Raw genomic sequence first — 18,188 nt, 5'->3', positions numbered from 1 at the left:
ACTAATAGGACTGGTGTTCCTATAAGAGGAAGAGGCCAGGGATTCACGAACTCGGAAAAGGCCACAAGAGGACAAGGTCAGAAAGCAGCTGTCTGCAAGCCAAGGAGACCCCAGCAGAAACCAGCCCTGCCAGCACCTTGCTCTTTGACTTCCAGCCTCCAGAACGGTGAGAGAAGATTCCTGTTGTCCACGCTGCCCCATCTGAGGTATTTCTTGAGGCAGAACAGACTGGTTTGTAAATCTACATCACTGGTCCACCTAGTGGTGGTGGAAGAACCACCTAGCGGGTCTCCTTGCTTGTCCCTTCTACAGCCCACTCTCTCTGTAGTAGCTGAGAGAACGTTCTACCGCGGACCTCCCAATTCCAGACTCCTCAGCGAGTGACTCCCATCCCATACATAGGGAATTCCAGATTCCCCACGTGGACCTGTTGCCCGGATCTTCCTCCATCGCACATGCCAGCCATCCCAGGCCTTCCTTGTTCCCTGGATAGCATGCTCCAGCCTCAGGGACTTGGCATTTGCTCTGGCCTCTGACTGTGGCAGTCTTCCTCCTCTCCAACGGCTGTCATTTCTCAGAGGCCTTCCCTGACGTTCCCCTTTAATGCAGCCTGCCACCACTGCCACACCCTGGTGCTCTAGTTTCTTGGGTCTTTGTGCGCTCGATGGTGCACACTCCCGCTCCCCATCCCAGGGCGCCGTGGCTGTGTCTTACACACAAGTGAGCCCTTGCACCGTGCAGAGCTCTACCGCCAACCTGGCCACTGAATACAGGAAGAAGCAGCTGCCCTCGGGCTGCAGGAACGCGGGCCCGGCAGCCACTGAGCCTCGCGCTTCCGATTCCTCCTCTGTAAGAACCGGGCCCACCTAGGTGGTTTCGAGGATGCAGAGTGACCACGCAGCGTAGGACGCAGCGGAGAAGGAACGGCGGAGCTAACAGGCTCCCGGAGAGTGGCACCCTGACGCCCGGATCTAGGTCACCTCCCTGCCCGCTGCGCTTCCACCTGCAGCGCCTGGGCCCAGGGCGGCCGGGGACACGCCGGAGCGGGCTAGGACGCTCAGTGCGAGCGCGCCGGGCACCACGTGGCCTCGCGGCCGCCGGGCTCCCACTGCCCGCGCACCGGGTGGCCAGGTCGCGCCCGCCGCTTCCGCCGCCGCCCCCAGCCCGACGTGGCGCCGCCGCCCGAGCCCGACGCTCGCGGCGCAGCCAATGGCGGCGTCTCCCGGGCGCCCGGCGCGGCCTCCCGCCGCCAGGGGGCGCCGCTGCGGGCGCAGCCCAGCCGCCACCGCCGCCGGTCGCCGAGGGAAGCTGCGAGCGAGCGCCAGGCCCCGCCGCCGCCGCCTCCGCGCCCGCCGCCCGCGTCCCGCCCGGCCGGCGCGCGTCCCGCAGGTAGGGAGCTGGGCGCCGCGGGGAGGGCGCGCGCCGCCGCCTCGGGCCCGCGCGCCGGTAACGGGCGCGGCGGGCGGGGGAGGGGCGGCGGGCGGGGGCGGGGGCGGGGGGCGCGGCGGGGCCGGCGGAGCGCGCGCCCCGGGCCCGGACGGCGCCGCGCTCTCCCCGCGCCCGGGGCAGCGCACCCGGTTCCGCGAGCCGGGCTGGGGGCGGGACGGCTCCTCTTCGGTTATCGCACTTAAAATACGTCCCCCCCGTGCTTTCTGCGTGCGCCGGGGGTCGCGGGGCCTGGGGCGGCCCCGGCTGGGGCGGGAGGCGGCGGCCGAGGGCCGGCTCGCCCTCCGGTGAAGCCTCTTGGGTCTGCGCGGGGCGCACCGCTGGGTGGGTGGCGACTGGTTTCCGGCATTTATGGGGGATGCGGGGACTGCGCGGTTTTAGGTTTCTTCTTCCCACCCGTGAAGAACGAAGACCTGTCAGTTCCCATTAGCGGGAATTTCCGGTTAGGGGTGGTCATCGCAGGGGTGTGGTCAGGCTGGAAGGGCCTGCGGGCCCGAGGGGCGGCGCCTGCCTCCTGATTGGGCGCGTTTATGGGGAGTTGGGCATTTCGCGGTGCCGGGTGTGAGGGATGCTAGCGGGGAGCCGGCCTGGGTATTGCAAGAGCCAGGGTCTGCCCAGACTGGACCTCAGTTGCCCACCAAGGTGACCACTGGCCACGTGGGACTGCTGAGCCCTTGAATGTGGCTAGACCGAATCCAGATGTACTCCCGCTTGATTGTTTAAAGTCTGGTTTTAAAGGCTTAGGATGAGGAAGAAAAGGACAGAAACGATCTCATGGGTAATCTTTTATACTTAAGTACACGTCGAGATGATCATGTGCGCATGTTGGATGGAGGTGCGAGGTCAGCAGCACTGTCCCCGCCTTCCGTTCACTTTTTGGTGTGGCTACTTGACAATTTAAAACGGCACGTAAGGCTGGCATTATAGTTCTATTGGACAGCGCTCAACTGGAGCATCTGAGTGGGGGAGGGGCCGGGGCCTCTGCCATCTGCTTGTCTTCCTGCTTGTCTGGAAGCGGGCCTGTGGCCTCCTTCCCTGGAGGCTCTCAAGGAATCTGCTGCCTCGTCCCCCACACTCTCTCTTGAACTGATGAGCCGAATTGCTCAGTGGGGGTCTTGTCCTAATTTGCATAATTCAAGTTAATGGACTGAATTGTATCGTTGAAAAATGCCCCCTTATCTGCTGTGTGCTTTGTGCTGGAGACTGGGACTACGTTGTACAGGGGTTCAGCTCCAAATAAGATTATGAATCTTGAGGTCGGACCGTTATCAACGTGTGTTCTGCAAAGAGCCTGTTGATTGTCTTTAGTCCACATGTGCTGGAGAGCTCCTGCCCTGCTCTGCATTACTGTGACTTTTGCTCGGTATTTATGCCCTGATTTCCACCCTCCTTCCTGTTCCCCAGGTAGTGTCAGTTTCCTAGTAAGAAGGGTGGTTCCTCAACCACAGGGCCCACAAGTGTTAATCTTACCCATTTTTAAATCTGCCAATTTGTTGTAAATGTGTTGTAAGTGGAAGGAATCAATTAGAATCTCTCAACACTGGGCAGGGTTTGGATATTCCAGTGAACAAAGAAACTGAAACCAAAGGTTGTGTGGACTGAGTTGCCACAGATGCTCCAGGACAGACTTTCTAGCTGGGTGGGAGGAAACTGGTCTTCTAGGTCATCTCTAGAAGTGTTTTGCTTGGGTGGACATACTTTTTCTCCAGAATCTTAGAAGTGAAATTTGTTCCTATTAAAGCTGGAGGTGTTTACGAATCAAGAAAAAACTAGATGATATTTTAAGGGCGGGGGAGGAGGGGGAGAAGGAAATATTAAAATATTAATCCAGAGGTTTAAAAGTGAATGCTAATGTAGTGTTTCCATTTTAATTCTCTCTCACACAGCTCATGTGAGGTATTTTCATTGGTGTAAGGAGGTGGTGTTAGCTATCTTTGCCAGGTTTTGTCGCAACAAGAAATTTGCTTTTTAATCTTGAGAGTTTAGCAACGTGTTGTCTAGTTAGTCAAAGTTAACAAATTTCACATGCCTCTAGTGAGGCTTCAGGACCCAAGGGATGGAGTTACGTATAGGAGAGGTAGAGAATTTGTTTCACACATACAAAAATGCAAGCTTTGTGTTTTATGAAAAGACCTGAATTTGGAGTAGGGTGTTAATCTGGCCTTCTAGGTGAGAAGGCAAGAATGTTTGGGGATATCATGTCACTCAGCTTTGACAGGAAGACATCATGAGGGTCCTGGGCCCAAGTGATCCCAGGCAAATTATTTACCATGATTACACATGAAATCTTTCTGTTGCATCCTCCTACAGAATTTGCAGATGGAGTTGATTCACAGGGAACAAAGTCTTATCCACAAAGTAGGGCTGGGTGCTAGAGGAGACTTGGCAGATGTTTTATCTTTTGGAATCTGAAATCTAGCAATTTCAAAGTGAACAGTTCCTGTAGCAGGAAAAACCTGGCCCAAACCTTCCCCAAGCCTTTTGGCAAGTTTCCATTGTGAAGTTTTCAGTAAAAGGAGAAACTGTTTCAAGAAGTGTCCAGTAGCAGCTTCTCTGTTACGCGGTGGTCCAGAGCCTTTGATAATGCCTCACTACCTGGGCTTGCAGCCTGCTGAGCTAGGCATTGTGCCTCCACACCCCCAGGGTTCTGGCAAGTGTTGCAAGAGTTACTTAGTACATTGTTGCAAGAAAAGGTTGAAAATAATGTTACTCTAACTACTTTTTAGTTTTTTGGTTTTTCAGTATTGGGAATTGAACCGAGGGTGTTCTACCACTGAAACACATCCCCAGCCCTTTTTGTTTTTATTTTGAGACAGGGTCTCGCTAAGTTACTGAGGCCAGCCTCCAATTGATGATCCTCCTGCCTCAACCATTTTAATTAATAGTCGGGTGGATCACAGGTATTTGTTGTCTTAAAGCCATAACATAGAGAGGTGAGGCTGGGGATGGACCTGAGCCTAGATATGTATTTCCAATTTTTCACTTGAAACACAAGTGTACCTTCTTAGGCAGAAACAGAAACAGTATCCTGGTGACCTGCTGCCTGCTGTTTCTATGTTAACCTGGTCCTATGTTAGAATGTCTTGTGAGTAAAGCTGCTTAACATTAAATATTTTATCCAAATGCATTACAGTCTGGGTAGAGCATCTTCCCCTGGCAATGCTGACTCCCTGAGTCCACTACATTCCTGGGAAAGTCCTCTGCTTTGTCTGGATTGCTTTAAATGACATCCCTGGAGTATGTCCAGGGACACACGTGTGCCTCTGCATGTTGATTGCATTCCTCCTGAGTGGTTTTGAAGTGTGGGTCTGTTTGTCTGAACCCAGGCCCTGGCCACCTGAGACAGGTGTGGCCCTCCTTGGGTTAGCTTGGGTACTTATGGTGTGGATGAGAGGCCGGGCTGTCTGGCTTTGACTTCTAGCCCTGCCACTTCCTAGCTGTGTGAGTCTGGGCCAGGTAAGTCATTTCTCTGCATTTATTTCCTCAGAGCACTTATCTCTCAAGGTAATCAGGATCAAATGGCTTAATAGCATAGCCCATGGGACAGTGGTAGCTGCTGTTGCTTTTGTGGGATTTTTTTTCCCCCCAGTACTGGGTAGTGAACCAGGGATGCTCTGCCACTGAGCTATATCCCCAGGCCCCCCTTTACTTATTTATTTTATTTTTAAATTTTGAGATAGGACCTCGCTAAGTTGAAAAGGCTGGCCTGGAACTTGTGATCCTCCTGCCTCAGCCTCCCAAGTCTGTGGGGTCACAGGCCTGCCTCCCTCGGTGTGCCGCAGTCAGATTTGCTAATCTGGGTGTCTTCTGCTAATGGGAGCTAGTTTCCTGGATCTGTCTTGACCGGCTTGACCGGCTTTAGGACACTAAGTTTCACCTAATAGACACTGGCTAAACCTTGACAGAATTGCAGTGAAGATCCAGGGTACCTTTTGTCCTTACAGAACCTCCAGATGAGTAGGAGTTTGTGTCAGCCAATCCCAGAAAGACGATATTCCAGCTTGCAAGAGTTAGTTCCACTACATTAACTCAACTCCTATTTAATTGTGTCTGCCTGAAAGTGTCCTGTTCAAACTCCCACTCCCAGGGAGTTTCTTGATATTTAGGAGAAGAGGCCTGAAAGACCACCTCACTGTGCTCCCTGGGTGTCCCTTAAGGTTCCAGGTCCTCTGCTGCCCCCACTCTCTGAGGTGCACCCACCCCGCTGCCCACCCTGGCCCCCCGGCATTTCTTTTCTGACACCTCCTCTCTTGCTTCTTTACCCGCACCTTTCTGCCAGGTTCCAACTCTGGACTTGGTGGGGGATGTCCTCTTTCTACTTGGCTACTTCTCTCTTTCTTCCATTCCAATATTGACCTGGACCCAGGTATTGTTCAGACAGTATCTGAGAAAGGAAGACTGAGACAAGGTACCTGCTTAAGGGTGTGGTGGCAATTTAGGGTGGTGAAGGAAGAGGCCTAAGAATGTCTTTTAAGCCAAGATTCCAGAATGAAAAGCAGTTCGCTCGGCAAAGGGCTGGGAAGTGCATTTTGGGCAGATGGAACAGCACACAGGGTGGCTCAGAAGCGTGGAGTGCTTGAGTGAGATTTAAAATACGTGAAATTCTCCTGTATCACTTCTTTTTTTTTTTTTAATACATTTTTTAGTTGTAGATGGACACAACAATTTTACTTTATTTCTGCGTGGTGCCGAGGATCGAACCCAGGGCCTCACAGTGCTAGGCAAGCACTCTGCCATGGAACCCCAACCCCTCCCATATCACTTCTTGCAGTAAAATGGTAGACCCAATTTTAACAATTTAAACCATGAAACAACAGATACTAGAAGAAAACACAGAAGTGTTTTATAGAGATACCAAAGAGGCTGGGCTGGGGCTCAGTGGTAGGGCGCTTGCCAAGCATGTATGAGGCACTGGGTTCACTTCTCAGCACCACATTAAAAAATAGATATTGTGTCCATCTACCCCTAAAAACCTCTGCAACTTTTAAAAAATATTATTTCTCAGATGTCAAACTCCAGAAGACGTGAAAGAAAATATTGATAGATTGATTAAAAAAAAAAAAATACTGTCAAAAAGCCTCACAAGCCAGGCGTAGTGGTGCACACCTGTAACCCCAGCAGCTCTGGAGGCTAAGGCAGGTGGATCTCAAGTTCAAAGTCAGCCTGCAACTTAGGGAGTCCCTAAGCAACTTGGCAATACCCTGTCTCTAAATAAAGAATAAATGGAGCTGGGATGTGCCTCAGTGATTAAGTACCCCTGGGTTCAATCCCTAGTGCGAAGGGAAAAACAAACAAACAAACAAACAAAAGCCTGACGGACTCATAATCAGTCAACCTTGAAAGTGGAGGTGCACACCTATAATCCCAGCCACTTGAGGCTGCCCAAGAGGATTGCAAGTTCAAGGCTAGCCTGGGCAATTTAGCAAGGCCCTGTCTCTAGAAGTAGAAAGGGCTATTGTGCGTGGTGGTGCTGTATTCCTAGCAGTTTGGGAGGCTGATGCAGGAGGATCTTGAGTTCAAGGGTGGCCTCAGCAAGGCCATAAGCAACTCAGCAAGACCCTGTCTCTAAATAAAATATGAAAAAGGACTGGGGATGTTACTCAGTAGTAGAGTGCACCTAGATTCGAGACCCAGTACCACCACCAAAATAAATAAATAAAAATTGAGAAAGTCCTACAACCAAAGCCGAAACATGTGGGTGTCATGGAATACTTTGTTCACATGTACTGATATGAAGTGACCTACAAGACTGGGTATATGGTGCAAAGAGCAAAGTCCAGAACAATCTTAAAGGCCCTGGTTTCTACAAAAAATACAAGCATAGAATACTTCTAACTTTTTGTTTAAGATAATTATAGACCCAGGAAATTGCAAAAGTAATACATGGAGTCCCATGAACCCTTCACCCTGCTTCCCCTATTGGTGACATGAAACTAGCACACGTTACAACCAGGAAATCGCCAGTAGTGTGATACCATTGACCAAACTGCAGACCACACTCGTTCTCCCCAGCCCTCGTCTGTGTTTTGGGCGTGGTTCTGTACGTGGGTTCACGTGACCATCCCCACAGTCAGATACAGAAATGTGCAGAGTATCTTCAGCAGGACACGTAAGAGACTGGAAGCAAAGATTGGCTGCCCTCAGGGAGGGCCGTGCGATGGCCAGATATGGCAGGGCTCCTCACTGTCAGGTTAAAATACTCTGAAAACAGTCTGAGATGCCCGACAGTCAGGTGGAACTATCAGATAGACAGAGGGTGTGTCTGCTGCTCCCCCAGAGCTCTGCCCGGGAATGGACGGGGCGTCCTCAGGGCTCTAGATGAGGTCGCTGACATCCGGGCACTGCAGGAGAACTCTAGGGGAGAGGATGGGGGCGTCTCCAAGGGGTTTGTGACAAATCCTCAGGGCTTTCACATCGAGAGCCCAGGTAGAGGTGGAGCCACAGGCTTTGAAAGAGCTGTGGCCTGTGGGGTGGGCCAGACCTAGCAAGGGCTGGGACAGGGAGGGTGCCACCAAGTTTGAGTGAAAGCAAGTCTGTTGGATCTACTTTGTAAAATTTTTTCTCCATTTAAAATTGAGGCCAAACCAGGCATGGTGGTGCATGCCTGTAATCCCAGCAGCTTGGGAGGCCGAGGCTGGAGAATGGCTAGTTCAAAGCCAGCCTCAGCAACTTAGTGAGACCTGTTTCTAAATAAAATATTAAAAAGAGCTAGGGATGTAGCTCTGTGGCTAAACCCCTCTGAGTTCAATTCCTGGTGCCAAAATAAATAAATAAAAGATTTGTACAGAATGCAAAAAAAAAAAAAAAAAAAAAAAAAAAAAAAATTGTGCAGAGGTGCGCTGGGGTGCAACTTGGTGGCAGAGCACTTGCCTGGCATGCCCAGGGCCCTGGGTTTATCTGCAGCACCGCAGAAGGCAAAATAACAAAAAATCCAAAACCAAGCAATGATTACAAAACAAAACCATCAAACCAAAACAACACAAAAATAAGGTGGTATACCAAACGAAAGGGAGGAGGAGTTATTTCACAAGTAAAACTAATCTGTGGTAGAAAAAAAATGGAAGAGTGGCCACCTGGAACTGGGATTGCCTGGGAAGGGGTCTGTACCTTAATGGGAGCCTGGATTATAGGGAGTTGGTCAAAACTCACATTCACATTTATGCATGTAAGGCTGGGGTTATAGCTCAGTGGTGGAGTGCGTGCATGAGGCCTGGGTTTCCATCCCTAGCATCCTGCAGAACTGCAAAAAAATTGTGCATTAAAAAAAAAAAAAAAAAAAAGAAAAGAAAAAAGGGCAGAGGTAATGCTATGTTTGCTGAGACGTTTGGGAATGAATTAGAATTGAGGTCTGCAACTTACTTGGAAATTTATCAAAATCAGGAAGTGGATTGATGGCAGGTCAGTCGGACAAGCAGATGGATGAAGATGGGAAGATGATAAATATAGGAAGATGTTAATTGTAGAATATGGTTAATATATGTATATAGTCTTCATTGTTTAAAAACGTTTACTGAATCAGGTGCACACCTGTAATTCCAGGGACTCAAGAGACTGAGACGGAGGATCACAAGTTCAAAACCAGCCTCAACAACTTAGTGAGGCCCTAAGCAACTTAGTGAGACCCTGTCTCTAAATAAAATACAAAAAAGGGCTGGAGATGTTGCTCAGTGGTTAAGTGCCCCTGAGTTCAACCCCCGGTACAAAAAAAAAGAAAGAAAGAAAAAAGTTTACTATGTGTTTTGAAAATTTATGTTAAGATTTGGGAAATAATTTTTAAATTGAACTTGAAATGGTCTGTCATATGTAACTATTGCCTTATTCTGTGTCCCCAGATCCTTTTATGTGTACAGGAGGGATGAGTTTATTGCTGCTAAAAATGTCTGCATCTTACTTCCTTCTAATCACTTGGATTGTCAGCCCTTTGCACCATATGCTTTGTAAAAGGTCAAGGTTCAAGGTTTTCTAGCACTTTCTGGAGAAATAGCTCTAAGGCTATTAACTTGGCAGATTATTACTACCCAGGAGTGCCTTCTTAGCCAACAGATTTGCTTTATGAGTGAACTTCAAATTAATTCCTCCCCTCAGCCTGGCAGGCTGAGAGCAGGGTATATCACTAGCCCGAGAAGTGGGGTAACTGTGGTGCTCTTTTCTTGCTCTGGGACCCTTTGCTCTATGAGTCTGTCTCTGAAGAAGTTGGCCCAGAGAGGGTTTGGGGTGTAGCTCAGTGGTGGAGTGTATGAGTTTGATGTCCAGCTCCCTCTTCCCTCCAAAGAAAAAATAGGGACCCCGTCCTGCTATCAGGGAAGCAGGAGAGGTTGCTGCTCCTGTGAGTCATCCTCCTGAGAAAGGCTGCGTGGACTCTTCGTGGCTGGCTTGCACATGCGCATCGGGTTGGGGCTTGAACCCAGGACCCCGCACATGCTAGGCAAGCACTCTTCCAGGGGTCATTAGCGTTACTGCTGGAATGTCCCATGCTTCTGTTTGGAGCTATTTCACGTGTATGCAAAGAAATGAGTCTACATAGTGCTTCCCGAAGTGACTTTATACTTAGGAGTACGAATTTAAAAGTCTTCCTTGACCTGGTGGTGCAGGCCTGTAATGCCAGCAACTCAGGAGGCTGAGGCAGGGGGGATTGCAAATTTGAGGCCAGCCTCAGCGATTTAGTGATGCTCTAAGCAATTTAGCGAAACCCTGTCTCAAAATTTAAAAAAGGGCTGGGGATGTGGCTCAGTGGTAAAGCACCCTGGGGTTCAATTCTGATATTAAATACATATATATATATAATATATTTTATATATATATATATTATATATATCTCAGGGAAATGCTCAGACACATGCAAGTGGCTAGAAGTGCTGACGAACCCCGCATACTGCCCCCCAGCTCAGCAGTCACGGATTTTTCTGGCACCCTGTTTCATTTCTACCCCTCCCACCTCTGCCTTTGGCTAAACAATTCTTCTTCTTTTTTTTTTTTTTTTTTGATGGTACTGGGTAGTGAACCCAGGGCCATTTTACCACCGAGAACATCACCAGTCCTTTTTACATTTTTTTAATTTTTTTTTTTTTTTTTTTTTTGGTGGTGCTCAGGATTGAACCCAGGGCCTTGTGTATGTAAGGCAAGCATTCTACCAACTGAGCTATCTCCCCAGCCCCTTTTTTTTTTTTTTTTTTTTTTTTTCATTTTTTTAAATTTTGAGACAGGGTCTCGCTTAGTTGCTGAGGCTGGCTTCCAACTTGAGATCTTCCTGCCTCTGCCTCTCTACTCTGGGAGTACAGGCATGCACCACCCCCTGGGTTTGCCTAAACTATTTTTGAAAAAACTTCTCCAGAAATAGTGCCATTTGACTTCTGTGCCATGGACTTCTTGAATTTCGTATTTTGGAACATTTCAAATATGTGCAAAGTAGAGAGACTAGTGTGAAGAATTCTTATCAGTATTCTGTTTGCTCCCTGCCCCCACATCCCTTTTGTAAATTACTGGAGTATTTTTTTTTTTTGCTGAAATATTTTAAAACAAACTCCAGACATCATGTCTTTTTCCATGAAAACATTTCAGTGAAGTACCAACTTTTAAGAATAAGATATGGCTTTTTAGAACAGACAGTATTTAAAAGATAATAAGATCTATCACCAGTTGTCAGCCTCTGGACATTCCAACCCCCATCCTATCCTTACACTTCAAAAAAAAAGGTAGATTTAAAAACAAAACTACAAGTGGTAAATAATAATGAAACTCAAAAGTTTCAGCCACACACTTGAAGTATGGATGGAATTTCCCTTTCTGTCACCAGGTACAAATTTGTGATTTATGTGATAAGAGTCGTCTTAGTTGGGCGCAGTGGCGCACACCTGTGATCCCAGTGACTAGGGAGGCAGAGGCAGGAGGTTTGCAAATTTCAGGCCAACTTGGGCAATTTAGGGGAAAAAAAAAAAAGGTCTTAGTTTCAGGTCTTATTAGTCCTCAGTGTGGGTGATTACATGCACCCCCTTCCCCTCCACTGCTTCCCCCCAGGGACATTGGCTGTGGTGTAGGTCAGGGTGCTACAGGCACGTGTGTAGAGGCCAGAGATCCCGCCAGCTGGCACCCTGCAGTGCACAGGACACTCCGCAAATAAGCAGTCACCGGCCAGGGTCCTGCGGCTGGCAGCCTGGGTGCAGGACGACCGGGGGAGGGGTGCTTTATCTGCGTCTCTTCACAGAGCTTCTCCCTGAACTTGGGGGTCCTGCTCAGTGAACATTGGTCACTGGGGGGTGGACACCAGCAACATGGACACGTGTCGCTTGTCAGTATCAGGTTGAAGGCAATCCTTAACTATCCAGAAAATACCAACGGAAGTAATTTTAGATGACCGTTCATCAGTAGTACCAATGGGACGGTTCAGAAGTTTGGCAAAACAAGCGTATGGTTTAGAATCTGCTTACAAGGAAGCCAAGCTCCCCGGGAGGCACTCAGACATGAGCGCTTTCTCCTTCTTGGAGAGCTTCTAGAAGCAAGGCAAAGGGACCAGCGTTCCAGTGCATGCACGTGGGCCACTAAGGACAAACGCGGCCTGCAGCTGAGGGGAAGGAAGGGAGCAGATGACTTTTCCTCGAGACCAGTTAGGAGGGACAGACAGGCGGTGCATTGCCTTTCAGCCCGGAAGAGAATGGACCTTGCTTGTGGGGCTCAACCACAGGGGCCCAAGAGATCACTCCTCGAGGCCACTGGGCCCAGGCCCTAGACTAAGTGGGGGATGGGCCTGTCCACAGCTCCCAGTGGGACAGGGCCTGGAGTTATGGGGGTTTTAAGGGTACCCAGGAGCTCTGGTGCCTGATGTAATTGTGTGCCATGTTTCTTTCCAGATTGTTCACTTAGAAAGTGGATGTGTGGGATAACATGTCCAGTGTGTCCGAGGAGAGACGAAAACGGCAGCAGAACATTAAGGAAGGACTGCAGTTTATACAGTAAGCGCTGAGTTCATGGCCTGGGTTCTTGTCACGTGCTGGTTCTTTTCTTACGTGGCCTTACCTTGAAAGCAGTTCGGTCATGTTCAGCCCGGGTCCTGTCGATCTGGGTCAGAGACGACACCCTCCGGTCTGTTTGCGGCTCTTGTCTGCAGTGGAGCCCACTGTGGCGGGTCTTGGGGTGAAGTCCTTTGTATCCCCCAGAGCTGAGGTCTTGGACTTTGCTCTCGTGAGAAGGGTTCTAATGAATGAAATGTGATGCAGTCTTACCTCTGCCCCCGAGGGCTTTCACCCTCGGATGTTCCTGTGAGGAAGTGCGTTGGTGACAGACAGCCCTGGGCTGGGTGGACATGTCCAGGCAGAAGGGCCTCTTTGTTCCCTCGTGGGAAGGAGACATTGTCCTCTGTACTGCACTAAATTGGATCAGATAGTGTTAGTGGCCTGTTCTATTTTTAACCTTTTTGGCATTTGAAGAATTAGGCCTTCTTTTAATAGAAGTAGATTTGAAAGAAAAGTGAGTGCTTAAGAAAGGCTATAGGAATAGTTGGGATCTTTGCTTCATGCCTGCAGGCGCACGGGTACTGGTAGAGAAGAGTGTCTTCAGATGTGTTTCGCACCAGCGGAAGCACAGTTTTAAGATAACTTCTGGCTGAACAGATTCTGATAGGAGCCTGATAATTCACAAATGATTTGTTTCTTCTTAGGTCGCCGCTGTCATATCCAGGAACCCAGGAACAATATGCGGTAATGACCCGGGAAGGTCTGCCTGAGTCTGCAGAGGCTCACGGGCTGCGATCTACGGCAGGGTTGGCAAACCTGGCTGGGTCAGAGCTGGCCGCCGCCCTTTTTTGTGAATGAAGCTTCATTGGAATGCAGCGACACTCAGTTGCTTATGTATCATCTCTGGCTGCTTCATGACATGAGGGGGTGGTGACAGAGGCCATAGGCCTGCAAAACCTAGGACAGCCATTACCTGGGCTTTTACAGAGGCAGTTTGCCAACCCCCGTACTGGGCCAGCCTTCTGGGGGAGGGGTTGTACCTGGCCAAGTGTCCTGAGTTTTCTTTTCCTCTATTAGTGTAGTTTGAATTAGTGTGTCTTTTGAGCCCTTTGAAAATGACAATTTTATTGAAAATAAGTGGGACAGAGTTTGATAAGAAGAATGTATAGAATCTTCTATTTTTATTTTGGAGAAAGTCCTGACAGCAGCACTAAGGGGGACTGGAAGGCCTGAGGAAAGAACCAACAGTGGACCTGCCAGTGAGACGCAGGGAGCAGGCCCTTGGGTCACCTGTGGCCTTTGGCTCTGGGGGTTTGGGTCCTTCCCAATGTCATTTCTCTCTGTCTGGTTCTTCCCTTCCTGTTCAGTTCCCTCCTCCTCTCTTTTCCTCTCTCCACGCAGGTGTAGAGGCAAAAAACTGAGCTAGAAACCACTTGGAACGATCCTCTCATTTTCCACATGTGGAACTGGGGCCCACAGAGCACAAGTGGCATGTCACAAGTCACACCAATTATTAATGGTCGACATGTCCTGTTTCCTTAATAGTCTAGTCAGCTTACACCTGAATCCATAAAATGAGACCAAAAAAGTTGAGTATTGAATAGATCTTGTGATGGAAAAGGGCTTTTAAGATTTTGAAGCCGTGAGAGAATTCAGAAGGAAAATTAAGAACTCTTGTACAATCCAAAGGATGTGTGTAGTTACTTGAGACTGGCTCAGTCCCAGTCCCCCTGGGAAGTGACCCAAGCAGGCAGTAGACGAAAGAAGAAATAGAACAGGCGCAAACGGGCGGGAAGTCCAACTGTCCTGTGGGGACATGCAGATTAAAAGGACGCTGTGTTCGCTCGGCTCCAGAGGGATTTCCTGTGCATGTCGCCTACGCACGTGCCCCATACCGTGCGGCAGGGGAAGGTCCACGAAGCTGTTGCTTTCCCGGGGTGCTGGTCGCAGCTCTGAGCGTGTGTTCTTGAGCCGAGGGCTTCCCTGTGCTCATCATCCTGGTAGGATCAGGCTCGGATTTGCAGAGCCTTTGCTGGGCTTTTCTTGAGAAGGAGGGAAAATTCTCTTGTAAAAACCAAAAAAGCAGCTCAGGGGAGCCCCTCGCAGACCGCGCAGCCCGGCTCACGGGCCGCTTCTGCAGCAGGGCTGCTCTGTCCAGGCTTTCTCTGAAGTTTGAGGCATGACCTTTAAAGTGGACCTGGTCATTGCTGTGTCCGTAAAGGGCTTCAAGAGGCAACTTTCTTTTTTCAAGGTGTATTTGCGTGCTCTTGTGAGAAATCTTTTTAATGAAGGAAATGATGTTTATCGGGAACGTGACTGGAACAGCTCCATAAGCCAGTACACAGAAGCTTTGAATATAGCTGATTATGCAAAGTCTGAAGAAATTTTAATCCCTAAAGAAATCATTGAAAAACTACATATAAATCGTATTGCCTGCTATTCTAACATGGTAAGTGTGGTGTATTTTTTTTTTTTTTTTTTCTTTTTTTAAAGAATATTTCTAGGAGCCAGGCACGGTAGCACATGCCTGTAATCCCAGTGGCTCAGGAGGCTGAGGCAGGAGGATCGCAAGTTCAAAGCCAGCCTCAGCAAAAGTGAGGCACTAAGCAACTCAGTGAGACCCTGTCTCTAAATAAAATACAAAATAGGGCTGGGGATGTGGCTCAGTGGTTGAGTGCCCCTTAGTTCAATCCCTGGTCCCTCCCCACCTCCCCCAAAACAAGAATGTTTCTAGGAGAAAATTTACCTCTGTGTTGTAGTACATTAATAAAGAGTAATTTTCTGCCAAACATGGAGGTACATATCTATGATTCCAGGGACTCAGGAGGCGGAGGCAGTAGGTGCTAGGGGTTCCAATCCATTGCCCTTTTGTTTTTAGTTGGTACATCAAAAGCACCCGTGTCTACGGGGTGCTCAGTGAAGCATCGGTGTGCAGAGGCGTGCAGGGCAGGGCTGAGCCGGGCAGCAGCTCTGTCCCAGCCGTCCTCAGTGCTCTGGGGCGGCTTGGGATACACTTGTTGTCATGGCTGCCACGATCCCCACAGGGTGACTGCAGAGGGGAGGCAGAGAATGGAGCCTGGCCCACGGGTCTTCCGTTTTATTTCTAGAAGGCTTTATTGGCCATCTGGGGTCCTTATGGTCAGATGCGAACACTGGCCTGATAGGTGGTAGGTACATAGAAGTTCATGATATCCTTTCCGCCTTTGTGTATTTGAAATTTCAAAACAAAACTCATTCTAAAAAAATAACACCGCTGACTTTGAGTTTTAACGGAGTACAGCAGGCAGGGTGTTAAGGTTGTTTCCATTGTGAGAAGGGAATTGTGTGGTTGCTGACTCTCTTCTTTGGCCTTGCCCATCAGGGTTTTCATGAGAAAGTTCTAGAAGACTGTAGTGCCGTCCTCAGTGTCAATGCCAATAACTGCAAAGCTCTGTATTGGAAATCTAAGGCTTTGAGCGACTTAGGAAGATACAAAGAGGCCTACGATGCTGTGGCCAAGTGCTCCTTAGCGGTGCCTCAGGTATGGGATTTAAATGTTGGTTCATGTGTTTACATCATGGCTGTAATTGCTCGCATGTGAGTGGCATTTAAAGAGTTAAACTTCTGAGAGTGTGGTTGTCCCAGTGGCTGGAGAGGCTGAGGCAGAAGGATCAGGATCGATTAGGCAAAAAGGTTGATAGAGACCAACCTCAGCAATTCAGGAAGACCCTGTCTAAAAAAAGAAAAAAACAGAACTGGGGATGTGGCTCACTGGTAGAGCACCCGGGGCTCAGTCCCCGTGCAGCCTCCAGCCGCTCCAGCCAGTGTCTGGACAGGAAGTGTCCCCTGGCTGCTGGTTCTGCTGCGTGGCCCGTCAGTAGAATGCTCTTCTAAGCTGTGTGTGGACTTTTTTCAGGATGAACACGTAATAAAACTGACTCAAGAACTAGCTCAGAAATTGGGATTTAAAATAAGGAAAGCATACGTCAGAGCCGAGGTAAGCTGAGCTTCCCTCCCTGAGGGCTTTGCATTTTGTTTTATAAGTTGCAGTAACTTCAGTTTTTAAATTCATGCCTTTTATTTCAGCTCTCATTGAAATCAGTTCCTGGGGACGGGGCGGCCAAGGTAAACTTATGATTTCTGTAAGAAGCATATTTACTAGAAAAGGAAGAGTGGAATTCTTAGCAATTCTGCTTTTCCTATTTTTAGTATGTGCCTCTTTTCATCCTCATGTAATTGACCGGAGCTTCCTGTCACTTTAAAAAAGAAAATAAACTCAAGTAATATATTTTAGTCTTAACCAGCATTTCCTGAAATCCACTGGAGCATTTCACAGGATGTGAATAGATGCTAGTTTTTATTTGAGAAACGTGGTCCAGGGCAAATACTAGGGTACATTGAAAAAAGAATTATTTTCTTTTTTTTTTTCAGCCAAGTCTTCTTAGAGATAGTAGAATGCTAATGGCCACTGTGAGTGTGTGTGTGAGTGAGTGTGTTTGGCGGGTGAAGTGGTGACTAGATTAGGCCCTGGTATTCTGCTAAAGGTCCTTTGAGAAATTTCGGACCACAGGAAAATAAGTGGGCAGCTGGACTTGGTTGCACACCCATAATCCCAGCTGCTTCGCGACTCAGGTGGGAGGTTCGCTTGACTCAAGACCCCCCGGGCAATATAGCAAGATACCCCTGACCCCCTTAAAAAAAGAATTGCTGGCCTAGTGCACGCATGTTATAAAGGTTTAAATACTCCTTTCCCCTCCACTCCCTGCCCATGGTACTAGGGAGCGAATCCAAGGGTGCTCTACCACTGAGCTACACCCCCAGCCCTTTTTATTTTTTATCTTGAAACGAGGTGCCAAGGCTGGCCCCAAATTTGTGATCCTCTGCTTCAGCCTCCCAGGTAGCTGGGGTTGTAGGTGTGTGCCACCAGTGACCAGCATTCCTGCTTGAGTTTATAGGTGCTTCACCATTTAGGACTCTGAAAATGTGACTCACTGTGGTTTGATTTCTAGGCTGTGAACTGTTCTGTGGAAGACATCGAGCCAGGTATGTTTCCACATGTCATCTTCACCGGCTGACGAGTGCCGGCTTTGGACTTGACTTTTATGTGGCATTGTAAATGAGATCTCTGCGTGGTTATTAAAGTGAGAGTGTAATTACTGTCGTGTTTTCACCTAGCTCTTCGTGTCCTCTGTCACTGACTAGTAACACTAGTATTGTGTAAGTTTGGCACAAGTGAGTGAGTACATTTCCATCTGTTACAGATTTGTTAACTCCGAGGCAAGAAGCGCTTCCTGTTGTTTCTTTACCTGCATCCAGTTTTTCTCATGACATGGGAAATGAGCTGGTCTCAGTTCCTATCATGCCCTTAGCTTCTGTTTTGTCCCTGCAAGTGGAAGAGAATACTCTGCCATCCTCAGTGTTGGCGAATGGAGGGAAGATGCCCTTCACGATGCCCGAGGCTTTTCTGGATGATGGAGACATGGTTCTTGGAGATGAGATCGATGACTTGCTTGATTCTGCCCCAGAAACTAATGACACTGTTATGGTAAATAAGTTCAGTGCTTTGCTTTACTTCCAAAGATGCAGTTACCATTTGTTTAAATTGTCAAGTAACTGGATAGATATTTTGATGTTTTTGGGCTGAATTTTGGATTTCTGACTTTGAAAATTATTTTTGTCCTTTGGTAACTGGATAATTAGGTCATTTTTAAAACAAGAAAGAAACATGCTATCTAGTCTGCCAGTTTTTTTTTTTTTTTTTTTTTTATTTAAAGAAACAAGTAAATATAACATTCCGAAAAAGAATAAACATTCAAC

The 18,188-nt window shown here is 48.4% G+C and overlaps 1 protein-coding gene across 2 annotated transcripts in view; it reads left to right on the top strand.

The window, feature by feature from the left end:
- Positions 1-1,248: 1,248 nt before the first annotated feature.
- The window catches only part of ZC3H7A (zinc finger CCCH-type containing 7A), a 32,993-nt gene continuing 16,053 nt past the window's right edge, over positions 1,249-18,188 (top strand). The window contains exons 1-9 of one of the 2 annotated variants that reach the window (XM_079121399.1): positions 1,249-1,389; positions 12,291-12,392; positions 13,097-13,136; positions 14,644-14,841; positions 15,754-15,912; positions 16,288-16,368; positions 16,458-16,496; positions 17,381-17,414; positions 17,633-17,916. In XM_079121399.1, coding sequence (XP_078977525.1) covers positions 12,325-12,392; positions 13,097-13,136; positions 14,644-14,841; positions 15,754-15,912; positions 16,288-16,368; positions 16,458-16,496; positions 17,381-17,414; positions 17,633-17,916 — 903 coding nt within the window. In that variant the 5' untranslated portion in view covers positions 1,249-1,389; positions 12,291-12,324. Of the gene's footprint in view, positions 1,390-1,810; positions 2,225-12,290; positions 12,393-13,096; positions 13,137-14,643; positions 14,842-15,753; positions 15,913-16,287; positions 16,369-16,457; positions 16,497-17,380; positions 17,415-17,632; positions 17,917-18,188 lie in introns of those variants that run through there. The other variant, XM_079121400.1, reaches the window with a different exon arrangement.

The sequence above is a fragment of the Sciurus vulgaris genome, assembly GCF_902686455.1.
Source record: "Sciurus vulgaris genome assembly, chromosome: 18".
NCBI lineage: Eukaryota > Metazoa > Chordata > Mammalia > Rodentia > Sciuridae > Sciurus > Sciurus vulgaris.
The sequence above is the reverse complement of the archived record's forward strand: the minus strand, read 5'-3'. Positions and strand labels throughout refer to the sequence as shown.